The sequence below is a fragment of the Theobroma cacao genome, chromosome 2, assembly GCF_000208745.1.
Source record: "Theobroma cacao cultivar B97-61/B2 chromosome 2, Criollo_cocoa_genome_V2, whole genome shotgun sequence".
NCBI classification, from domain to species: domain Eukaryota; kingdom Viridiplantae; phylum Streptophyta; class Magnoliopsida; order Malvales; family Malvaceae; genus Theobroma; species Theobroma cacao.
In genome coordinates, this window is record NC_030851.1 from 36,544,345 (window position 1) to 36,555,636 (window position 11,292).

Genomic DNA, 11,292 nt, shown 5'->3' on the forward strand with positions numbered 1-11,292 from the left:
TTTAAAAAATAACTCGATAGTTTATTCTCTTAACATTATAAGGAAATTGTCCTCGCACGTGAAAGCTGACATGTAAATTAATTATTTCTTAAAAATATGTTTATTTATGTGTTTTATTATTATTATATTTAATTTTTCCAAACACAATAATCGATCTTTTAACAAAGATAATAAATAATTAGGTATTGACGCGTCCAGAGCATGGCATTCATAAGACATGACATGTGGTGTTTGACTTTCATTCACTCGAAGAATAACACACGTGTCCTTGGCCCATCGCTTTTCCAGTGGCTGGATTGGAGGTGAACTTTTCATTACGTTTTTTTTTTTTAAAAAAAAAGAAGGTTGTGAAACTCTTCATTAAAAATATTGAGTTAAAATTTAAAATTAATAAAGCTTAATATAAAGATCAAGAATATATAAAACTTAATTAATTCATACATAAAATTCAATGAAAGAATATTGAAGAATAAAAACTTAGTTATAAATTTTAATAAAAATGATTGTTTAAATAAAATATAAAAACTTACTCAAATAGTACACCTGATTTACATTGGAAAAAGAAAATGAAGCTGCAACGTCAAGTTAACATACAAGAATAAATGATTGGAAAACGAAGGTTTCCTGTGTTTTGGTTTTTCCTCACCAAGATTCAAGAGCCTTCATTTGTCTGTAATCTGTACAAGTTTTCAGTTTCTCCTCACCTTTTGTAGTACTCACACCACTTGAACAAGAAATTCATCATAAAGAGAAATGAAAATAAAAAGGAAAAACCAAAATAATAAATGCACCCAAAATATGTTAACAAAGATTAATGATGACGTAACAGGAAAAACCAATTTTGAGCTATAAAAAGACAACAAGCTCATCTCTCAAAAGCCTAAAAAAAACACAAGCGGCGGTTGACCCAATCAAAATATAAGCATACCCCCATGTGGTATTTCCATCTGGAAATTTCCTCCAACAGTTTACCCGTATCGGACAACTAATTTACCTATGCTTTCTGGTATGTTTGAGCAGCGTATATAGGAAGAATGTTGCTAGCGGAAATTGAAGCAGACAAGTCCAAGCAACGAAGCAAAGACTCATCAAGAATTTTAGTCAGCCCTGAAACTGAACACTTCCTAACCTTTTTCTTCTACTAACAGAAACCATCCTCAATTAACTTCAGTCAAAACTTCCCCATCCCTTGGACATCCCTAATCTCATACTTGAAGGCAAAGCATCAACACTATGCAAAACAAAGTGTTAGACCTCTAACATTGTTTTGAACTAGTCATACTAATAGGTAAACCTTTGACCATTCAACTAGAGAAATTCTGAAGAGGTACAACATATGCTGCTCATATGATTCCAGATAGTCGGCGTACAAAATCAGCATGTAGTGAATGGCCACCCTGTATCATGTTCAAAATTGCAAAGTCAATTGAATGGTTTAAAGCTACTGACAAAAAGGAAAATTTTAGCGCTGATGATATCAAAACCATCACGTCCAAGGTACATCATATTATACTAACTACCAGCAAAGTAATGAGGCTAACACACTAGCACCAGTGTAAACTCGGGATGATTATAAACTATCACTTTAAAACAGAAATGTTGTACCATGAATAAATGAAGATTCCACTGACTACCAAACATTTTGAGTAGGATTTATTTTTGGTCAAAAACTTACAAGATATTAGATGGAAAGAAATATGCACAAGGTCTTAGAAATCAATCACAAGCAACAAAGCAAAAGAGTATCAGAAAGTATGCAATTCGCTGAATCTATCTCTACATAAATCTACAGTTAGTTCAGACTTCAAGCTACATGTTTCCAGTTGTGAAAAGAGAATGCCAAAATCAATTCATGACTACTATCTCATTGCCCCGCTAGCAGTCTACAGCTATACAGAAGAAAACATATCCCAATCTCTGTTCAGCTGCTTGTTATGAAAAATAGAGGAAAATTTTCAAGGATAAAAGCACCATCCACACTGCCTCAGCTCATCAGATGTCAAAGGAGAGAAGAGAGGTCCGCAGGTAGCATGCATACCTGGAGGCCAAAATTATTGCTGCCAATATTTCACAGAAAAATTACCACCGCCAGTCTTCCTCCCTAAACCCAAACTAAGTGCTTCACATGTATACTAGATCATGGTCAATCTTCATTCAACTAGAATGGAAGGAAGACAAAAAGCCTACTATGATCAACCATGGAAGTAATTTTCATGATCCACCAAATCAACACTCGATTGCCACAGTGACACAGATTCTTTGATGTACTAATCAAGTGATGTAAAAGATTAGGAAGTAAAGGAACACACTTCACCAATGTGATAATGCATGGTGGAAACTTGAAATGAGAGGGGGTGCAGGTGGAGAGGGTGGCAACATGAACCTTGCTTTTGCATGTAAACAGAGAGATGAGGGCCAATAGAGGATGTAGACTTATACAACTGGAATGGACTAACTAGGATAATGGTATAATGAAATCAAGCATTATTGGAATTATGACTTGGGAGTTCTGAAGTTCAGGAACACATACCTCCACCATGTCTTTTGTTTCTTTAATAAACACATACACCGTTGTTGGAATGGAAAGAGAATCAAAATGTCAGGTCAGTTTTCATTATTTTCTTAGTATAATTAAAAGGAAGAGACTTTAAAACAGTTCTGGGTCTCATTTCCACTTTCCTGTGAAGCTAAAAATTCAGCTCATAGAGCACGAAACAGAAATACAGAATGAATTATATACAACACCATGATCATGAGAGGTCAATGCTGTCCTTGCTGTATAACTAGGTACAATGAACCTAAAGAGCAAACGAATGGAAAAGAATCAAAATCGTTGCTAAGAACTTATAGCCTACACTGACTCATTAGTAAAAACTAGACCATATGTTAAATTCCAAATGATATAAACAAAAAAAATGAAATTGGCCAAAGAATTTTCTGCTCAAGGAAACACACAACAATAAATTTGGTGCACCAGATCCCAACATCAAAACCATGGCATAAAACTCAAGTCCATATCCACAGATCTCAGATTTAACTTGCACATGGCATTAATCATCTTTAACCACTTTTTACATGAAAAAAAATTATCAGTAATAAACAGATCACATATGCCAAGATGATAAAATAAAGTGAGAAGAAACACATACCTTGAAAGCCACTATGTGTGCCACGGGAAATCCTTGACTACCAGGCGATGCAAAAAGGGAAAGGTCACCTATAAGATCCAAGACCTTATGGCGACAAGGTTCATCATGGAAACGAAGAGGTGGGTTCAACCATCCTTTACTGGCACTGCAGAAGAAAAAGAGTTCTAAGTATTTCATGCACGCAGAAAGAAAATCAACTAATTCTTGGTTTCTAATATTCCACAGCATGCAAGTCATGTCAAGAAGACAAGAATGTTTTTGATGTTTGAACAATTTTACATGATTTTTTTATGTTCAAATATGAACCTCATAAGTTATCTAACACAGCTCAATGTTTGTCAAGCAACCATTTGTTACTCATCTAAAACAGAATCAAGGTTTGCTTCAGCATGGATCAATGATTCATGAACAGAAAACAAAAACCCAATACCATCTGTGTTGCTTGTCCTACATCAGATTGTACTCAACCTAGAACCAGGTAACAGCAATGTTGTGTTCCATCTTGTTTATTTATGTATTAATAACATAACTACTTAGTAACTCACGAAACTATTTGCTCAACTTCACCAATGTTTCACAATTACAAGTTGTAACTTTTACAAAACAGAAAGCTCAATATAAAAGTTTCCCAACTTGCAGAATTATTTGTTTTAATATAGATTGTACTATGAGGTTCAGCAGAAAAAGTTACAACATAACCCACATTTATCATAGATTGCTCAGGAAGCAAAGATGCTTGCTATAAATGGAGTATAAAATTAGTTTTGCCATGTGGGGTTGTGTGTGCGCGTAAATGACACCACATACAGGGATCACATGATCAGCTAATCTGACTTAAACTTAGCATTAGCATCTTACCTACACACGATTGCATTGTCTAGTGAGCCCCCTTTAATGAGTCCTGCATTGCACATTTGCTCCACCTGAAAGGATTTCACATAGATTTACCTTTAGCAACATAGAACAACAATGAACTACTTAAATTTTTTGTGACAAGACATGCGAGAGAAAGAAATATAGCTAGCTGAGAAATAAACTTCCCTGACGTGATACAGCAAAGTGTAACCAAATAGAAATATAGATAATTTTCTTTCAGTTCGGTCAGAAAAGCAGCACGACATTGATGTGACACTCCCTCCATCCCCCCAAAAAATTTGTCCCCTTTGCATGCTTTTAGTTATCCAAAAATTGATGTCAGTTTCTCTGTTTCTCAAAGTCAAAACCCACTATCTAGCTTTCCCATGATCTCCTAAACCAGTACTACAACAATCTTTTTTAATTTTTCCACATATCTCCAACTTCAATGCATATACTCTCAGGACAATTTTGGATAAAAATTCTCATTTCAGAGAGCTAATGCTGCTACCCAGATTAATTTTTATAAGACATAGCAGCAAGTTATTGATGTTATAATTTACCCTCTGCTCTTTGAAATATGCATAATATTTATAAAGTCACGGTTGATAACATTCTTTATATGTATAAGCTCTTCCTCTCTTTTCTCCTTTTCTTTTCCCAAGAAAAACAGTAATCCAAGGTGCTGACAAAAGGATATTAAACTAGACAGGAATAAGGTGTGAATCAAGTCCTCCTAGGCAAAATCAAGTTGAGCAGAGCAACATAGCAATCTTAGTTCATTACTTAAAAATGTTTTCACACAGAATGTACTGGCACTAATATTAATCTTGGAGATATAAAAGTTCATAAAGGCTCTGATTCTCATGGGCTAATGAAAAGTAGCATGTGGAGATAGGAAAATGCATGGGAAACAAGCATCAAGTGCAGCAATATAACATCATTCTGCTATTCGCTTTAGCTTATCTGATGGGGGACATAGTTGTTCAAGAAGATAAAACAAAGAGAGAGATGGTAATGACTTCTGACATGTTGCCACAGTAACATTCCAGATGAATTGCATATTTTTTTTACTTTTTCAGCACGATGTCTTCATGGTGTTTCAATTGAAAAGAATCTGAAAAGAAAAATTCATGGTTGAAGATGCCACCGATTCTATGGACAACTGAAAAGGATAAAATAATACTTCATACATAGAAAAGTCCAATTGAAGTTTATATATTGCTATATTTTTCTAATGAATCTACTTAGCAACAACAAAGAGATTGTCAATTTTTATCCCTGGATGTGTGAAAGAAATTTGTCATTGATAAAAGAAAATTTCACTAAGTAGCTTCAAATCACTCCTTAACATACATCAGCTACGATGTACATGAACTAGCACCTTTCAAATTTAGTGCAAGAAGAGACTAAATTTATTTTTCTATTGTAATGGCAAGGTTGATAAGCATTCATGTCTCCAAAGATTATATAACCATAACAAAAAAGCAGGAAATGAAAAAAAGGATCCAGATTGGAAAAAGTTGAATTAACCTCCTCATAGATACAAAAAGTTCTTGAAGAAGCTATATGCTTTTTGTAAAAGTCACCAAAAGCAGTTGAAGAAAACCATTGGCATCCAATTGCAGGCACCTGCAAACATTTTTAAAAAGGTATTGAGCATAATCCAATAACATATGATAAGTAAATCGTATTTTTCCACATAAATCAAAAGCATTCCAGATAAATTGTGTGTCAGAATCAATGACCAACAATCTTCTTAATCTTTGGTTGTAAACATCAAGCTGCCAAACTCTAAAAATAAGCAATAGACAACTAAAATGGAGATGTAAACACAAACAGAGTGTCAAGGTAAAACAATTGAATTGAGCTAACCTATCTAGGGCAGTAAATGAAACAGTGTGCTCGTTGAACAGCTCATTAACAAGCTCCATTAGGCCTCACTTGTGTTTATTTTTTAAGCTCGATGGATGACTTTTGAATGAGATTTATAGGCTCATTTACTTTAAGCTCAATCAATAAACAAGCCAAGTTCGAAAAAAGGCAGGTGCGACTGGCTAAGACTGGTGAACAAACTCAGTGTAAAAATGTCTAAAGCATGCTTTTAAGTTTTTATTATGCTTTAAAAACTTAGATCCACAGTACTATATTATTATGCATACTATATTTCACATTCTTGTACATGTTAACCATAAGATATTCAAATATTTGATACTATAAGGCATGTAACTTTGAAAGAGATCCGTAAGCCATTCAAATGAGAGGAAATAGAGGGGTCAAATTATGTGCAAAGCTCCTTCCACTATCAAGGATATTACTCTCCTGAATACTACAATCCCACATCATGGGGAAAGCTGAGGGAAGGTCATGTGCCTATAAATGGCCCCCCACCCTTCTTCTTTGTTCTGAGGGGGGGTGCCAGCACTTTGAAAATCCCCATTAACAGTGTTTGGTTTGTTCAGTGATGAATATTAGTATATCTTTTCACCATCTAGTTGGACTCTAGTCCCACATCTGAGCCAAGATATATATGCTTGAAAGCAATACTAATTTCTTTTAACAGTAGCAAGCAATTACTAGTACAGTTATTTAAATTGTCTTCACATTTGTGCTTGATTCATTCTAAGGACATTTAAGATAGCAACTTATTGAACTTGAAATACTCCCTATGATAGAAATTTTATATCAATCCAATACCACAGAAGATCTACTCATTTCAATAAACAGAAGGAGCAAGCACAAAAGTAGTGATGCACATATCTTAGACAGTAAGGAGAAAATAAAGTGGGAAAAGGACAAAATAAAGATCACTACATGGGACAGAATAAAAGATGGTACAGTTTCAGTTTTCCACAAAAGAGAGAAACAAGATAAAAACAAGAAAATTCCCATTTTGAATTCAAAGTGAAGAACAATCAAAACTGAGAACAGCAGATCTTACCTTTGGAAAGTCAATTCCATAACTTATGCGAACCTTTGGAGAAGGGAATGCAACCATAAAAGAATCATTCCTTGAAACATGCAATGGTTCATTCAAATATGGTGCCAGTTTCTCAGCATTGTTGCCACACCGATCCAAGGCCTCCTTTCTGCCAACTTTATCTATTGCCTCTACCCATGCACTTGCTGACCCATCAAAAATAGGAACCTGTGTTAATGTTAGTTGACATTCCCATGTCACCTCCTATATAATTGTATTAGAAAAGACTCATGAGTATCATTATAGTGTTTGTACATTTTACCACCACATTATATGTTCCACTAAACAGTTCTCTATACAAATTCATTCAACATGTTCCTAAGGCCGGGATGCATAATTGCAGAAAAGACTTAGTATTTACAATATGGCCTTCATAGATTCTGTTTAGTTGTTGCTTCAGGCTATTTGCTAGTCGAGAACTTTTACAAAGAAAAAGAACCATTAACTAAAATGCAAAATCGATTTTGATATATTTGTTCCGTATAAAAGTAAAATCATGCATTTTATTATCTAAAAAACTGGCAATTTTTTCAATATAAGCAAAGTGGACTTTTTATTTTTTAAAAAGAAAAAGGAAAGAACTAATTAAAGTAACAATCAAATGAGAAATGAATCATATAAGCTTCAAATTTATTGCACACGTTTAAGCATATTAAGTCAAGTTAGATAACCAAACAAAACTTATGGTACCAACCTCGACCTCAGGATCCTCAGAACCGAAACTTTGAATCTGAATTCTACAATTATCAATGCCTCTAGCTTCCAAGGCCGAAAGCAAATGCTCGACGGTCCGAATCTTGTATCCGTCTTTGCAAAGTGTGGTGCACAGCGGCGATTCTTGGGCAAAATCAATGCATGCAGGAATTAATTTCGATTGAAACTTAAAGTACCTTCCTTCGCCGGCGAATCCCGGCCATATCTTTACCATCGAAACCTTCCCCGAGTGAAGTGTTTTTCCCATCAGCTCTATGCATCCCGCCAGGGTTTGTTGAAGCGTACCGGTCTGTGATCAGAGTAGAATTTACAAAAAGAAAGATTATATGAGGGTTGTTTCGAGAGAGAGAGAGAGAATACCGATTTCCATGAGATGAGATTGGAGGACTTGAGGGAGTTAAAGGCGGCGGAGAGACTGTTACTTCCCATTCCCGCGGCGGAAAAGGTTCGAGGTTTCTTACAACTAACAAAGCAGACCATTTTTTGGGTTTTGTTTACGTCGCAGTTTGAGCAAGCAAACGTCGTGTTTGTTTTCTAATTAGAATGCTTGTAAGAAATTAAAAATAATTTTAAAAAATGATGTTTTAAAAATGTTCTAAATTATTAGAAAAATTTTAATAAATTTTTATTTTAAACTAAATATATCTTTTTAATTAATTATTAATTAATTGTCATACTAATTAAAATATTATTTATAATTTTATATCAAAATATCACTATTTATTTTCTATTCACATGATAATAGTATGTTACATGATCATATTATCATACCACATCAAAATATTATATCATCGTCTCTATAACATATCTACATGTCAAATAAGCTCACATGATATAAAATAAAAAATAATATTTTGAATAAAAAACATCAAATAATCGGTTAGTTATAAAATTTTATTTATTTTAAAATAAAAGTTTAAATATTTGATTAAATATAATAAAATAATTAAAATTATTTGAATTTTTTTAATTGTTCAGAAATTTTTTTAAGTATTAGGTCGAAAAAAAATAATTCTTATAATTTCTTAAAAAAAACCTACAATTAACCTATTATTATCCAAGCCACAGGTTAAATTTCAAATTATTTATTCATATTATTAAATCTGTAACAGAATAAATTAATTCTATGAGATATGGAAATAATGGTAAATCCCAAATAAATTTAATCAGAGGATTTTTTTTTTTCTTTCATTTTGCTCTCATTTATGAAATGGTTGGATTTTATTTTAATTTCTATCTGGTACATTAATTGGATTTTATGTTTATGCAAAAAATAGCAAAATACCACCATTTTTCTTCTTATTTTCTTGCTAGCAAACAATAAAAAAAAATAGCTTTTCCTTTTTACACATATCTTTCCTCTCCTATCAAATTACCTATAACTATCAACCTTAACAAAACAAAATAAAAATGTTCAGCCATGGCATAAATGAAGAGAATGTAAGTAATAGAATTAGAAAAATACAAATCCCACAGAACCAACCATCTGAGAAGCAAAGTGGGATTTGAATACAGAAAAGGCAGCAAGTGTTAAGAGTAAGGAAAATCATTGAAGAGTAATTAAAGAAATAGTTTTTTGTATTTCTAAACAACATTGCACTGAGAATTTTCTAAATGAAGCAAGATCTTATATGGAGTGCTGAGGACATTCATAGCACAATGCCAGAAGACTCAAATAATATACAGGTAAGCTAGTTAATGTCAAAGAGGAGCAGAAAATATTGCTTATCGCTTCTGTGCTTTCCTACGTCTAGACTGTGCCTTCTGCCATTTCTTTTTGGGAACCAGCTTGCTTTTTGGTTTCAACTTTAATTCAGGTGAGAACTTATAGTTCGGATCCCTCATGTGTGCTTGAATATCCTTAAAAAACTGCATATCCAATTTCTTAGGTCCCCCTTGTCGAAGCTCCTCATACTCCGGTCCAGAAACAATATTTTCAAAAGCTCCAATTAAAATGTCTATATCACTCATGACTTCCCAAACATTAGTATAACGTCCATCTGGCCCTTTCTTCAGTTTCTTCAAGGCGTTTTCGACTGCAAGTTTCCTTGCTTTTTTTCCTGGGGATAACTCCTCAGGTTCCTTTTCAGATTTCAAAAGTTCCGAGATGGTCCGGTATTTAGGTTTTTCCTCAAACTCAAAAAGTTTATCTATATACTTATCACTAGTTTCATTAGGGTAAGCTTCTGTAGGAATATCATCATCATCATCACATTCACTACCAGTCCACAAAGTCTTTTCCTCATCGCTTCCCGACCATACGCTTCTCAACTCATCGCTGTCATCAGCATCAATTAGCTCTGAATGCTCCTTTGCCTGCTGTCTCACTTTCCGTATCTCTCTCTCCAGACGACTTGGACCATTTTTAGAATCAGTTTCATCATTTTCAGGATCACTTTCATCTTCACTACCAGTCCATAAGGTCTCATCTTCATCCATTTCTTTCTGCCAGGCCTTCCTGAAATCTTTATCACCTGGCGTCTTGCTCCCAAAGAGATCATAATGTTTACGCCCTCCACGAGCATATGATCGCAACACTAGCAAACATTCAACAATACATGCCAAGGTTAAGATACTACATCAGTTAAACCAATGCCCCAAACATGAATTGCAATGTGATTAAACTAATTAATCCACTCTGAAGCTTTATACTTGCTAGTTTACCAAGACCAAATACTAGCATATTCCTAACCCACAAGTGAGGATTGCCAATGCCGAATGTAGCATTAAGGGTCATGATTCTTCAAAAGAAATATCCCAAAAAAAAAAGGAAAAAAAAGTGAAAAACATGTAATTCGAAACTACCATATTTCAATCTCACAAGAAAAACCCACTATGAACAATACTCAATTAGCTTCTTTTTGTCAGTACTTTCCACAAATACATTGACCACATTGCACCTGCCTCGAGTCACAAGCTAAACAAGTAACTAATGGCTTCTTCGCAGACATTCAAGAGATAAAATTCATCAAATCGGTATCAGAAAAGGACAGTTTACGCGTATATAAAAATATTACTAGTTTAAGTTGATAAGAGAGAAATCTGAAAATGAGAACTGGAATCTTACCTTGAAATTTTGGGTAAAACCCACCGATTATATGACTTGTTGGACCGCTTAGCAATGAATTAAAAGCAGATTCTGACCTGCAAACAGAAACGGTTTTTTTCTTCTTCTTTTTTATCATATTTTCAAGAGAAAATTAAATATGGAAAGAGTTAGAAGTTTTGACCTTGAAAATGATGGTGGCAGCGAACAAAGCTTTGGATTTGTGAAGGAAAAGAGGCGGGAACAGAGCCTACGGGCCATCGTTTGCGCAGAGGCGGCAAAGCTAAACCAAAATATAAAACAAAACAAGCTAATGAACCGGGGTTTTTTTAATCAATAAAGCATGGGCGGCCAATCCCTTATTATTATTATTATTATTATTATTGGCTAATTTTTCCATCTAAAAATTAAATTGAATAATAATTACATGTATTTTTCACTTATAGATTCTAACACCTTTTCTTATATAAGGAACTTTAAGATTTTATTTTAGTGGCTCAATGGCCCAAAAATTAAATTAAAAATTAGAAATAATTAATATATAATAT

General features: G+C 33.9%; 2 protein-coding genes across 3 annotated transcripts; both read right to left on the bottom strand.

Moving 5' to 3' along the window:
- LOC18609877 (probable UDP-3-O-acyl-N-acetylglucosamine deacetylase 2) lies at positions 527-8,204 on the bottom strand. Of its 2 annotated transcripts, none has more exons than XM_007045207.2 (7): positions 8,059-8,204; positions 7,679-7,987; positions 6,946-7,152; positions 5,538-5,636; positions 4,008-4,072; positions 3,150-3,294; positions 527-1,397 (listed from the first exon to the last, which is right to left on the bottom strand). In XM_007045207.2, the coding sequence occupies exons 1-7, from the start codon at positions 8,176-8,178 to the stop codon at positions 1,344-1,346; spliced, it is 999 nt and encodes a 332-aa protein (XP_007045269.2). In that variant the 5' UTR covers positions 8,179-8,204; the 3' UTR covers positions 527-1,343. The 2 variants fall into 2 exon arrangements, with proteins under 2 accessions (XP_007045269.2, XP_017970902.1); XM_018115413.1 differs by lacking the exon at positions 527-1,397 and adding an exon at positions 1,404-2,798.
- LOC18609878 lies at positions 9,229-11,048 on the bottom strand. The gene is made up of 3 exons (XM_007045208.2): positions 10,929-11,048; positions 10,766-10,842; positions 9,229-10,235 (listed from the first exon to the last, which is right to left on the bottom strand). Exons 1-3 carry the CDS (start codon positions 11,003-11,005, stop codon positions 9,424-9,426), a joined length of 966 nt encoding a protein of 321 aa, XP_007045270.2. The 5' UTR covers positions 11,006-11,048; the 3' UTR covers positions 9,229-9,423.